Source organism: Sander vitreus, chromosome 7 (genome assembly GCF_031162955.1).
Source record: "Sander vitreus isolate 19-12246 chromosome 7, sanVit1, whole genome shotgun sequence".
Taxonomy (NCBI): Eukaryota; Metazoa; Chordata; class Actinopteri; order Perciformes; family Percidae; genus Sander; species Sander vitreus.
The window spans coordinates 31453462-31467699 of NC_135861.1; the positions used below are offsets into that span (position 1 = coordinate 31453462).

A 14238-nucleotide genomic window follows, 5' to 3' on the forward strand; every position below is an offset into this window, starting at 1 on the left:
GCCATGACGACTCCTTTCTCACAGAGACGAGGCTCTGGTGCACCCTTGATACTTCTGCTTCTAGCTCAAAAACCGTAGCTCCTATCGTTTAATGCTGTGAGAGCTATGACACCCTGCTGAACATCCTGTGCAAGAATGGTGTGTGTAAGGTAAAAAATGTGAGGACAGTAGCTGTCTTAAAGGGGCTGTTTCTGTTCTCCTGATATTTCTGCTGTCATTTAATACAGAAGGCAGTGTGGCAGTTGGTGGACATGGCTTCACTTGGAAGATCACTGTGCCTCGTGTAAAAGTCTGATTGCCTCCCTAAGTACATTGTTAGAAAGGGCACAAGATTCCTTACATTTACAAATTAATATATGAAGAGTTAAAACTGTGGATGGTATCGCAAGGTAAAGAGAATTTTGCTTTTGCCTCTTTCCACTCTGTCAGTTGGACCCGGCCCTCTGAGTCTGAGCATTCCATCCCATACACACCAATGTAAAAATGGCAGAAGGGCTTTTTTCTAAGCCTCAGAAAAGGACACATGGCAAAAAAAATGGCAAAAAAAGTGGTACGGAAGAATAAGTAGAATAAATATGTAGAATAACATAGGTTGTGAATGCCTTCAGCATTCACACCAATAACAGGCTGCATTTGTGCATTCATTAATATTATTTGAATATTTAAAAAAAAAAAAGAAATTTGAATGGTAATATAGAGGAAGATTGACAGTTCTAGTGCACATATTATCCCAAATGTTCAAACCCAGATAAATCTGTAATTTTAATGGACACGCAGCTGTGTCATTGGGTCCCCTGTTAATAGCGTCATATCACTTTTAACTCTTTAGTTGCTCTTAAATCCAACAAAACAAAAACTCAGTGCACAAAAACTGTCTGTTGCAACATTGGTTCTGCATTCTGTGTGATGTATTCCACAATTAAAAATAACATCAGAAATCAACTTTTGTTTTCAGTGTGCCCAGACCCTGTTGACAAGTACCTGGAAGAGACATCAGTGCGCTACATTTCCCCAAGAGGAGCAGTGCGGAGCAAGGATACTGCGCCTCACAGAAGAACAGGTGGGTGTTTTATTTATTGTGTTTTTTCTTTTTGAACTTTTTACATTTCTTCAATCAGCAGGATAAGAGTAATACATGAGTAATAAATGCAGCGGTACGTCCTCATAGATAACTATGTGCTGTCATACAGAAGCTTGATTAACATTATAACTAATGTCACTTTCTAGGTCCTCACCCAGTCATTTGCTGTTCTCCATCAGGACCCCATGTTGGTCCTCCCCGAACAAAGCCAGCTCCTCCTGTACCAAACCGCAAACGGAGGAGAAGTCATTCCTCAGCTGACTGCAGAGAGAAGCAAACATGTGGTAAAAAGAAACGCAACATATAGAGGGATCCTTGTGGCATGGGTGATGTTTGTTGTAATGCATTTGCAAGAACTTAAAAAAAACATTTAGTATTTGAATACTGATTTGGACGTCGGTTACCACGGCAAAGGCCCGAAGCTTCGAATCATTTGGGGCAGCCCTATTTAAATTATTGTTCACTCATCAATCTACACTCAATATCCCATAATGACAAAGCCAAAACTGGATTTTTAGAAATGTTGAAAACTGAAATATTACATTAAGTATGCAGACACTTTAAATATAGCTCAGGAACAAGGGTTTTCCCTGCATTTATACGGCTTACAGCCAAAAACACACCAAGCGTGCATAGCAGTGTAGCGCAGTTATTTTTTTATTATTTTGGCACCCATGTTTTCCAATCTGTCCGTGCATACGGTCCGTAGCGATAGTTTCGGCGTCTCTTCTATTTCTTGCGCGAGACGCGAGCGTATGTGTCAAGCCAGGCAGGTAATTGCATACAGGAAGACCACAGTGCAGCCGGATACTTTAGAAAAATAAAACATTTCAAAATAAAATACTTAGGTTCATGGTGATTTTGGCTGTGTTGACTTCTCACAGCAAGACACATGGAGGGAGAGAGCAACGGACGGACAGAGAGTGTTATACACACACACACACACACACACACACACACACAGGCTACAATTACCACAGTTTTCCACACTCATCCTGTCTCTTTCTATCGGCCTAGAGAATAAGGATCGCTTTGTGACCAGCGCGTCCGGTATGAATGGCCAGGCGCGCGATCAGGCACGTATCTATGCTCCGCGACACTTATGCGCCCGCTGTGTTCCAGCTGTAAATGTTTTTTTGCACTGCCTAGGTGTATGAACGTAAAATCAAATCTTCAGAGCATCTGGACAAGCCAACGCTGCTTGTCCTCTGCATACATGTGCTGCCTGACTGTTGGCGTACACAGTGGCACAAGCAGTGTTGGACACACACACACACACACACACACACACACACCTACCCACCATGCATGTTGCACACACAGTGGAAGCTGCAGCCCACATGTAAGCAAGTGTGTGGTAAAGAGAGAAGGAAAAAGAGAGAGGGAAGTGTGTTTGTCGGTTTTACAGTCAATTGATTGGACATGATTTAGAATGGCACTGTCAGTTGCATTTTCCATGATGCTCTTCACCTTTTCATATTTTAATATGCTCTACAGTAAAGATAAATAGTAAATAATTGGCTTAATTTTTGAGACCCCTCAAAAATGTATTTTGAGGATCTTAGTGGGTCAGAGTTAATCAAAGGGTCAGAAACCCAGAGACAACTGCTGGGGAGCTCTTGTGCAGTGAGTTGTTTTTTGGTCTGCAAGGAGACATAAAAGGGTGTTGCCACTGTACGTCAATAAGAGGCCAGCTGTGAGGCTACTGAGAATCTTAAACCCTGCAGTTGTTCCTCATCAGATTGCAAATAATAAAAAAATGAATTAGGCTAATATGACTATCCATCATAACTAAACCAATTACACAATGCCTGAGTCGCATATCCAGGCATGTTGGACATTCAAAGAGACTGGTTTACAGACAGTTGTGCCTGCATTTTCTTTCTGTTATGATGCAGATTAAAATTATGTCCCATGTTTATTCTCTTTCTTAAAGCTTACATATTGGTTCTATCAGTTTCTTTTGATGAGAAGGTACCGTCCCTTATGGAGGCTAATCAATTTTATTGTTGGCTTCTAACTTCTATAATCTGAATTTGGGGTTGTTTTCTAGTGTATTATGTCAGATGCTGCACACAAGTAAAACTAAAGTGTTTATTAGGTAAGGAAACACTCCATACGCATGCCATGGCAAAAACCAGGCCAGCATTTATATCTTTTTTTTACTTACTTTTTAAACATACAGTTGAACATTGGACTCAGCTTCTTATGTTTATTTATTCCGCTTAGAATTGATCCGTCTCCCAGAACAAATAATCTTGGGCTGAATAAATGCCCGACGATATCAGTTGTAGTGACATTACTGTGCGCATGGAAACGTTTACAAGTAGTCTCTCTAATCATTAAAGTAAATCGTTATAGAAGACACTTATAGGCTACATTAATACAATACATCATTTTAAAAGCAAAGGAGCCTACAGGGACTGTAGAGGGACCGTGAAATGCCCATGTGTCTCTAAATCAGAGAAAATAATTCATTCAGGTGGATGATTTTTAGCCTACACACGGATTCGGATGAAGAGCAGATCCACGCATTAATAATGGAAAGAGAGTGCGCTTGTGTGTATATAATATACTCTATTAGGGATCGACCGATACTGGTTTTCAGGGCCGATACTGATTATTAGTATTTTTTTTAAATAATTTTTATTGGTGCAACAACGTTGGTACAAGTTTAAAGTGTGTACAAATTACCATTTTTTTCTTCAAAAAATGTCCCCATTTTCCCATCGATCCACCCACCCCCCTTCCAAATGCCCAACTCACCCCATGAGTACACAAATAGTAAAAAATCAATAGATAACGGACAAAAATTAAGCAAAAACATAAATGGCAAGAATAGCAGCAAAGTACAAAAATAAGAGGAAAAATGTTGACGATTTCCAAACCAGGAGTATTCTTTGTCTCGCTAAAAGTTAGGCAAAAGCAACTATGTCAGTCTTGCTTGAATTAATAGGGAGAGGCTCAACCGGCACTCCAAAAATTGCCAGCAATGGACAGGGCTGCACTCTAGTGTTAAGGACTGTTGAAAGCACATTGGATATTGAAGACCAAAAAGATGCAAGCCTTGGACAGGACCAAAACATGTGAGAGAGATGAGCTTGTGAACTACAACAGCAGTCACAATTAGATTTGGAATCTGGGTATATTTTGGCCAGTCTCGCTTTGCTCAGGTGCACTCTGTCGGCTACGATACGGTTCAGGGACGATACATTTTTATATGAAACGATTCGGTGCGATACAATGAGATATGATTCAATCTGATAGAGTTAATATTTGTTTAAAGTAGACACATTCATTTCCCATTATAAATTAAAATAAGCCAATTCTATAAAACAAGCATTGTCTACCTTAAAGTAATATATTTTGTAAATATATATTTTGTATAAGGGACCAGGGAATAGTAAAACTAGGACATGTTAATAGTATACAGTACACTGTAACTTCAACTTAATTAGCTAGCCTCTTATAACCAATATCAGCTCTATGTTAAATGAAACTGCCTCCTTGCTGCTGTAATCTTAGAGACAGTAGCTACATTTCCATCCACTTGTCAATCGAATTATCTGAAGTTCGGTAAAAAAAACTCATGCGAATAAAGCTGGTGAAAGTGTGTTTCCAGCCAACGGCTTTAAAGCAAATAAAAACCTGTGCGTAATGACGTCACATGCTGTTTTGCGGTCAAGTTGGTATATCGAATTGATTTGAGACACTTTGAAGGTGTTTCTATTCATTTTCGCACTGAATCGCACAACATTCAAGCAGACATTTGCGAACAAAGTTTTGCTAGACAAAATGGAGCGCGCCATCTACCAACAAATGATCAATATTGCACAAGTTGTAATAGTGCTTATGTGCCAGCTGATAGCGACATATCAAGCTATAATAAGAAAACAACGCTATCAACACATTGCTATGATGATGCAGATGCACGTAAATGCCCAACGACAACGGAGGCGGCCTGTGGTGTGGGAACGACAGCGCTATATTTTGCTCGTAAATTAAATTCAAAAAGTCTCTCGTCTCCTCGTTCGTCGACTTACATCTATCTTTGTTGACACCCGCCATGTGTGCAAACAGAGCGGAAATACTGGGTGTAAATGAACAAAAACTTCTTTGTTTTGTGGTGGGTTGCAACCATAAAATGACCTAAAACTTAATCGCAATTCATTATTTATTCGGCAAACAACGTTTCCATCAGCGTTTATCGCATAAGCCGTATATCGATCAAGATAAAATCCGATGAGACTGAACGTATTTCCTTTGAGTCGATATTCATGAAATTCAATCGAATTTTACTGTTTCCATAAGGCATTTATCGTTTGATATCACTTAATTTGGATAAAAATGTGTGGATGGAAACATAGCTAGTAACTCAATCACAGGTACACGTTACAGTCATTGTGAGCACTGCAATAATAGTCATATACAGTATTAACAGTATACATGTGAGCACTATAATACTGTTGTGAGCGTTGGCATGCGGCTACAGACTTTTGTGCTAATGTAACTGAACATCTTAGAACATATAAACGTCATTATGAACACACCCAAATACATATCTATACATATGTATACCAGTCTACTCCCATGTTTATGAACACACATGGATGGATGACTCACAGACCGTAGCTAGTACAATTTACAATATCCACAATGTATTCCTCTCAGCCACTTTCACACTAGTCTCGCTTTGCCACACCTTCCTCCTTTCACTCTAACTCCAAAAACGAAACCTAGCAGTCAGCATGTTTTTTCTGCAAACCCAAAAAAAGGCACTGATTGGCTGATCCCCGCCACCCCAAACATGAATGATCAAGTCCTTAATCACACACATGGTGAGGCTTTTGTCTTCCTCGCAAATAAACACACACCCTTCTCTATAAACAGCATTGCGCACACCGCAGCTTCGTTGGATTGACAGCAAAGCTTCAGTCAACAGATTCGTAACGTTAGAACTGGGCCTTCCGCTGAATCTTGGCCCATTTAGATTGATGCAGGGGTCTGTGTATCGATGTAGTCGTATCCAGTGTTGGGCAAGTTACTTTTAAAAAGTAATTAGTTCCAGTTACTAGTTACTTCTTCCAAAAAGTAATTAAATTAGTTATTCAGTTACAAATTATGAAAGTAACTTGTTAATGCTCAAATATGACCCCACCTCCACCTACCCCTCTTTAATGGAACTTAAAATACATGTGCATGTTCAATTATTTATGATAAATCTGAATATTATAATGAAATGGACACTTAATACAATACATTATTAACAGAAACAATGTACACAAATCTAAACTATTTTAATGTTGCTGTGGGACAAAGTGAGACTAGCCTCCAATCAAATGCCATGTATTTAGATATTATGTTTATATAGTGGATCGATACAAATAACACAACACCTCAACAGGCCACAACTGGGCAAAATTAAATTATGCTTGTTAAGCACTATACCAAAAATAAATAACAAAGATTCTGTGTAGTGCAAATAACATAAGTGGCCTGATGTTTATACTTTATACGAGCGAGTACCGACTCTAGAGTCATATAGTAAGAGAAACAAAAGTGTCTCCCCTGTTCTTTCTGACCACGGTGGAAAATCTGTAGCAGGAAAAGTTAACCCTCTCCTTGATTTCATAACGCCATACCTGTCTCTCTCTCTCGTTGACTGACTCGCTTGTGTTGTTCTTGCAACATGTCTTGTGTGTCCGACTATGTGTGCTTTCGAACACCTGCCCAACTCTACCTCTTATTGGCTCACCATGACATTTTACTCAATCTCAGCCAATCGTCATATATGCATATATGTTCTCGCGTCGTGCACTGCCCACTAACCAAGGAAGAACAGTAAAAAAAAAGTATTTGCCTCTCGGCTCAGACTCAGAGATCTAGTTGGTCTGATAAAAAAACCAAAGAAATATAGTAACGTGCCGCATTTTTTGGCAGTAACGGTAACGGCGTTATTAAGATGGGAAGAGTAATCAATTAGATTACTCGTTACTGAAAAAAAGTAACGCCATTATTCCCGTCACTGGTCGTATCTGTGATAATACAACCGGATACCGATTTGTGTCGGTGAATCTTTACACCCCTAGTTATCAGTCAAATAAAACGCAGATACAGATAATCTGCAAACGTGCCGATAATTAGCCAGGGCCGATTATCTGTTGATCACTATACTCTATATATATTTGTAAAGTTCTTTTCATAGAAATATCTGTAGTGTTTTGCACTAAAATAGCCTATAAAGGCTATATAGCCTAAACTGAATTACTTGTGTGTACATCGGTCCCACATGATCAGAATGTGGTTAACTGAAATACTTTTTGTCTCTCTCTTTATTACTTATTTCTTGTCAAACCAACCTATTGTATTCACAATAGGCTGTCTATCAAAATTGTGTTAATTTAACATATTATTTTTCCGTTACAGTAACAATTTATTGTGTAATGTTAAGTAATTTAATCATGTTCAGGATACCTGATTTTAGACTGTAATTGCAATACGAAATTATTATGTAATGCTAAGTAATTTAATCATGTTCAGGATACCTGATTTTGGACTGTAACTGCAACTTGATTTCTTAAAGCTAGTATTATGTAAAGGTATTATTCAACTTTAAGGCAATTTCATCATGTCCCTGGTACCCGAGTGGGGTCTCTAAATCTAATATGATTTGTGAAAGTTAACTCTATCCAAATGTATTGTAGCCATCGGTTGGTTCCTTGTTGTGTGTGTAGGTAAATACAGTTGTATGTTGAAATGATTTGCATTGACAAAAAAGGCAGAGTCAGAGTTCTGTACTCAAAACTGTCTATATTAAAACTTGCGTACCAATTTTACCCAAAACGAACGACTCCGTGCAGTTGCCATGAACAGATTTCACAGAGAGATCAAAAATCTTAACCTCTACATCAACAGCAGTGGATTCAACCACACAACTATGCAAACCACAATGTTTTCAAATCATTGTAAATTCTGCATACAGTGCAATGGTTTTAAATATAAAGTAACCTCGCACTATCCATCTTCACAGTAACAATAGTAGCATATACTGTACTTCGAAACATATCTTCATAGTGGACTTCGAACAGCAAAGACATTTATAATACTTCAAACATATCTTCAGTGGACATGGCTAAGAAAATGATAGTACTCTTCTAAAAGTGCAAATACAAAATACTGTGAACTGTTCTCACAAACAGTGCTCTCCTGAGAGCAAATAAAAAAAGAATAACACCATTTCAGTCAAAATCAAACATGGCACAAAGTGAATAAGGCAAAATAAGAGCTAGTGCTTTGTTACAAAATTTACTCCTAAGCTTAAAGGGTAAATTCAGTTTTTATCAACCTGGACCCTATTTTCCTATGTTTTTGTGTGAATCTTTGAAAATTGGTCGATGTGAACTGGGCTGCAATGTTATATAGGACAACTTTGCATGGTCAGTTAGCGTCCACTAAAAGTTCTGTTGTTGCTGCTGATTATTATTCTAAGTGTCTGACAACGTTATGGAAAGGATCCCTACAGAGATAGACCTTTTTGTTAAAGAGTAAGATCCTAAACAGTACTTTTAGTCTGGTGGGTTTGGTGATGGTGATTTCGGGGCTGTTTCATGTTAAACAAAAAGGATCTTGTTATGCAGCTGTGCCACACGTCATATTTAATTGATGTCGCTTTAAAATGACTGCTCAGAGACAAAGATGTCTCATGTTTGTTAAACGCCTGTTGCCTCGACTCCTTTCTCCTCAAGTCTCTTCCTCGGCTCAAATCTCCTGTGGGCGGGACTAAGACGCGAGGAGAGGAATCGGGGATGCACAAACTGGGAATTGGGAAAGGGCTCCAGTGTAACTTCATGAATGCCTTTTGAGGAGAGGTTATCTGAAATTGTGTGCTATTATGTCAATTTGTTCACCCCTCCCTATGATGGCAGGCATCTTGCCCCGCCTGCAAGTGTGACACCTTTGCCTTGAGACAGATAGTCAAACTACAGGCAGTACAAACTAGTTCATTTCAAGCATATCCCGGCTTTAAGTCTTCAGGCTTGTACATACACCAGGCAAATGTCTAAGGTCATGCTGGTTGCCAGCTGTTGCTCAGCTATAATTGGAGTAATTTCAGACATAAAATGTTGGTGTTATTTGTTTGCTGCTCTGGTATTCAGATTTAAGCTTTCAGATGATCTTTTCGACTCTTACCTTGTGCTCTCCTCCTTTAGATATCCGCCTCCGGGTTCGTGCTGAGTACTGCCAGCATGAGTCTGCGCTTCAGGGTAACGTCTTCTCCAACAAGCAAGAGGCAGTGGAGCGACAATTTGAGCGCTTCAACCAGGCAAACACTATCCTCAAATCCCGAGACTTGGGCTCCATCATCTGTGACATCAAGTTCTCTGAGCTCACCTACTTGGATGCCTTCTGGAGGGACTACATCAATGGATCATTGCTAGAGGCCCTTAAAGGGGTCTTTATCACAGATTCCTTAAAACAGGCTGTGGGCCATGAAGCTATAAAACTGTTGGTCAATGTTGACGAGGAGGACTACCAGGCTGGTCGACGCAAACTGCTACGTAATTTGGTCACAAGTGGAGGGAGTCCACCTGGAGCTAGCAAAGACTCTGTATCTTAGACACTCTCCAGGTGGTAGCATAAGGGAGAAACGCTGCCGTGCTTTCCCCACAGGGAATAGAGTGAGATGTGGTTGTGTCGTTTGAGGTGCCTGAAGTGTGTGCCTGAAAGGAACTGAAGGACTTCCAGCCACCGCATTAATTCCTAGAGAGCTAAGGTTATAGGATATCTACTTGGCACCCCTAAGCATAGCATGTGAGGTGATTGGGAACTATGTTAGCAAAAAGAAGAAGGTGTATACAGGTTGACATTATTTTGAATGTTAAGCTGTTCATTTTCTTCAAGGAGGAGAATGCTAATTCTTTCGTGCATTGAATTTAACTAATTTCTTGTTTCTGGTATGTTTTCATTGAAGCATTGAGCTCATTGAAACACATTGTTACTCTAAAGATAGATGATCTTAACAACCTGTTCAGAGTCCAGTTCTTTTCAATACAACGAAGTTACTCCCAGTGGGAGTTGTACCTTACTGTCAAACTGGTTTTTCAGGTACATTACAGATTGATTGGATAAACCCAATGAGAGAGTGTTCTGTATGTTGTATAAAGGCACAGACTGTAGGAGTTAAAATTAGTTTTTATATTTCTTTCAGCGTATTATCCTACTTTCCCCAGAGTTTCCTTGTCTGTAAAGATGGACCCTTTCAGAGCCTTTTTATATTGGCTCATGTGTTCACTGTCAACGTTGTGTCTTGGCTTTGTTTTAACAAATTCTTTGTTTTACAACATGGCTTGTTACCAGCAGCTGTGATTCTGGCCTAATGTGAAATTCCAATTGTCCAGTCACTGCCAATATTTAATCTTTGGGGATCATTTTAATGTGTTGAATACCATCCAATGAAACATTGAGTCATTCACTGGTGTTTTAGATTTGTTTGGATTTGCAAATTAGGGCCAGTTTCATTGTCAGCCTGTAACTCTGCTTACTCATCGTCTCACTCATGATATAACACTGACAAATTTTAAAATTTGAAATGAACCTTAATATCTAATTAACAGCAGTTGAAAATCGCAGACCGTGTGTGTAGAGTTATCTCAGTTGTGCAGGTAGTAAGGTGCCAGAACAAATTCACAGTTAAGATCTTTCACTCAGTTGTTGTTGGACTTGCACATTAAATCCTCAGCAGTCTTCTCTGTGGACTCTTGGCCTCCAGGTGAATGAGGATGTAGTTGAGTCCACATGCTCAGTGTTACAATCACTTTCTTATCCAGTCGCTTGACACCCAGTTGGACATGTTAGACAAACTAGGCGTCCAGGTGTCCTCAGTTCCATCCTTCTCCATCATGGGGTGTGGCATCTCTACAGACATTCACAAACCAAACTGGAGTTCTTTTTATTAAGGTTTTGATACAGAAAAAACTAACTGTGCGGGTCAACATAATAGTAAGGTATATAGCATGTTAATCTTCTACAATTAAGTGCGCAGATCTAGAACAATATTATGCCTATAGTGGAAGAATACCACTTTTACAGTGTTGTCAGAAATGCTAATTAACCAAAATGTAAATTTATATTAATTTCTTTTTGGTATATGGAATGAGGTGGATTAACAGAAGACATTAGGTTTGGTGGGTGCCTGTGACAAACCCGTGTTGACAGTATTACTGATGATAACATTTTAATTTAATGCAGTCCTAAAATACATTGAGTTGCCTCTTTATTAGGCACACATTTTTAGTTCTGAGAAGGCCCCCTGAAGAGGGGATTGGGGATTATGGCCTCACAAAGTTAATGCAGATTTTGTGGCTGCACATTCGTGATACAAATCTAGCTATTGCGCCTCAGATTACAGGAGCTGCAGGATTTCAACAAGGCTGGTGATATAAAACCAAAACTGATCTGTAGTCATGTTTAGCTTCAGGAGATCAGTCGCTGGTACACATCCATCCCATACAGCTTGTTATTTTTGAGTAGCATCAACCTTTCCGTTTATTAGCATTGCAGTGTAAGCCAGATTAAGAAATTGTGCACATTAAAAGTTCCTGGCATACCCAGACAAGAGTCTGCCCTTGTGTGCCCTTGAGCCTCCTGTGGCCAACAGTCACCCTTATCAACAGCTAATTAATCATGTATTATTAGATGTTGATAATAGATGATGCCAGTGAGAGTGCTGCCCAACTGGCAGTTCACCTGAGTCAATAACTGATGCTACCCATTTAGTGCAGTTTGTATAGTTTTTTCCTTTGCCATTTGTTTTCTTCTCGCAGTGGAAAAACATCGCTGACTGACTGTGCCAGTACAATGCAAAACTTCTCAGTTCCAGTTGCAATTTTTTTGGTAGGCTTGTTTGTTCTGTAATACTTTGTGGATTAGAAATACACACTACTACTGCCGGCCTATTTATTTTGCAAGTGCAGAACTTCCATGCATGTTACCGGCCAACTGACTGTAGGCTGTAGTTTCGGTTTGTGTTTAATGCAACTATTCACAAAAAATGTGAGTCGTCGACCAACTTTTACACCCGACAAAAGTGACCGTATTAGACAATCCTGCAAAATCCTGGATTATATTTGTGAAAACATCCTTCAAATTTTTGCTTTCTACAATATCTGAGCACAGCAACTAGTATGCTATGGGGAGAGAACAATCGTGGTTACGTTTATTAAAGAGGCAAATGTCAATTGCGGGTCTGTGACAGGATGGAATTTCCAGTCTCCTGTACCAAAGTCAGACACACATCTGCCCATCCACCACCCCAACCCCCACACCCTTTCTTTTTTGAGTAGCTGCATAAAGGACACACTACTTCCTGCATTGGCACTGAACATTGGCATTTGATGTTAATCGCACAGTGGTAATTGTCCAATATGGACACAATTCCTTGGGATACTGGACTAGAGGTGACACAGATAGAAAAGGGGCAACATAGTCATACATTTTTAAACTTTTAAAATTGAAGCTTTAAAAAAAAAAAAGGAAATTGACATGCTGAAATGTCATCACTGGTTTACCAGGTCTGGTTATGACTCAATGCAAACTCAAAGTACCTTTGTTTGGAACTGTTTAATATCAGTGATAATATATCAGTATATCAAAGATGAAACATTGCTGTTTTGTGGTGAGATGATTTTGATTTTGTAACAGAGGTAGATGAGAGACTAAATGTCATTTAAGTAAAATTTGTCATTTGAAATGCCAGTCTCTAATGCTAATATTTGACATGTTTCTGTTATTCAGTGCACATAGCCAAATGGTTGACATAAACAAATCTGTGTACCCTTTTAAAAGTTCAGTGTACGTTTTTACCAAATATATTCTTCCTGCTAAAAACGCTTATTTTAAAAATCTTATCTCTGCTATCATACCATCCATGGGTACATATCAGAACACGCAAGTCATGATTGACACGCCACTATTACTGTGAATTAAATAGAGTAGGCCTACATTTTATATTTTTCCTCCAGTGGAATTTTATGTTAAGGTTGCAAGTTAGTATCTATTATATAGGTTTGTGTATGTTATGTTGATTGTATGTTATGTTGTCATTTGCAGCTGTCTTTTACGCAAAATTGCATGTAAGCTGTTATCTCCAGAAATGTCATAGAAACTCACAGTGCTAACATTTTGTAAATAACTTTATTGGATGTCAGGTTTTCTTACTTCAATTTTGCATTTCTTTCAGGAAACAGACAAGTAGGACTGTTAATAAATGAAATGGATGGGTTTTGTTGAAGTCCCAGCCTAGTTGTTTCTTTTGTTACATGACATATAAAGCAGAGTACAATTTTCAGATAAGAGAATATATAGGATATATTTAAACCATGAGAATCCTGATGGATCAATTTTTTTTCAGGGCTACACCAACATTTAAAAAAAATTTGGCCCTGCTTTGACACAAACCCTGTGTATGATGTGGAATGTTTTGAATTTGTGTTAAAACTGTATGTTGATTTACATTAGACTGGTCCTGGGTTCATTACATTTTTCTTAGACGTGTCCTCATTCCCTTCACACACTTTTTGCCAGTCAGCTTGTCTCACTCATGACGTCAGGGAGATATAAGAGGAAAGAAGGAGAAATCCTGCATCAAGTATTAAATGTGATACTCAAGAACTGCATTTAGGTCTGATACTGTCTAACCAGTAAGGACACGTGGAAATCACTAGTTTTGAGCAAAATCAAAGTGAAATGAATTATATTGATTGAATATTATCTATGATAAATAACAACAGACAAATCCATTTTCCAATAAGTGTTCTATTAGATGCAATATACCACCAGTGGAAAACAGACTTAAGCAAATCAGGACCAATAAAAACATCATCCAAGTGATGTAACAATGTTACAAATGGTAACGTTATGTTTTGAAGAAATTATACCACATTTCATATGCAAGTAAACGTCATAATGATTTGTATGTGTATGATTTATAGAAGCTTCTTTTAGAGCCAGTGTGGGCAAATGTCCAGAGAACACTACAGACATATTCAGTAATAAAGGGAAATGCCCCAAAAATGTATCTATAAAGTAGAGCTTACTGTAGGCATCACATTGCAGGTTTTTTTGCCACTCTCATTTTTGAGAGTTATGCAAAAAAGCTG

The 14238-nt window shown here is 38.7% G+C and overlaps 1 protein-coding gene across 2 annotated transcripts in view; it reads left to right on the forward strand.

Moving 5' to 3' along the window:
* Nucleotides 1-13370, forward strand: part of dedd (death effector domain containing) — a 35754-nt gene extending 22384 nt beyond the window's left edge. For both annotated transcript variants that reach the window (XM_078255916.1, XM_078255915.1), the window contains exons 3-5: nucleotides 956-1060; nucleotides 1228-1365; nucleotides 9292-13370. In XM_078255916.1, the coding sequence (XP_078112042.1) occupies nucleotides 956-1060; nucleotides 1228-1365; nucleotides 9292-9698 (650 nt within the window). In that variant the 3' untranslated portion in view covers nucleotides 9699-13370. The remainder of the gene's footprint in view (nucleotides 1-955; nucleotides 1061-1227; nucleotides 1366-9291) is intronic.
* Nucleotides 13371-14238: the final 868 nt, after the last annotated feature.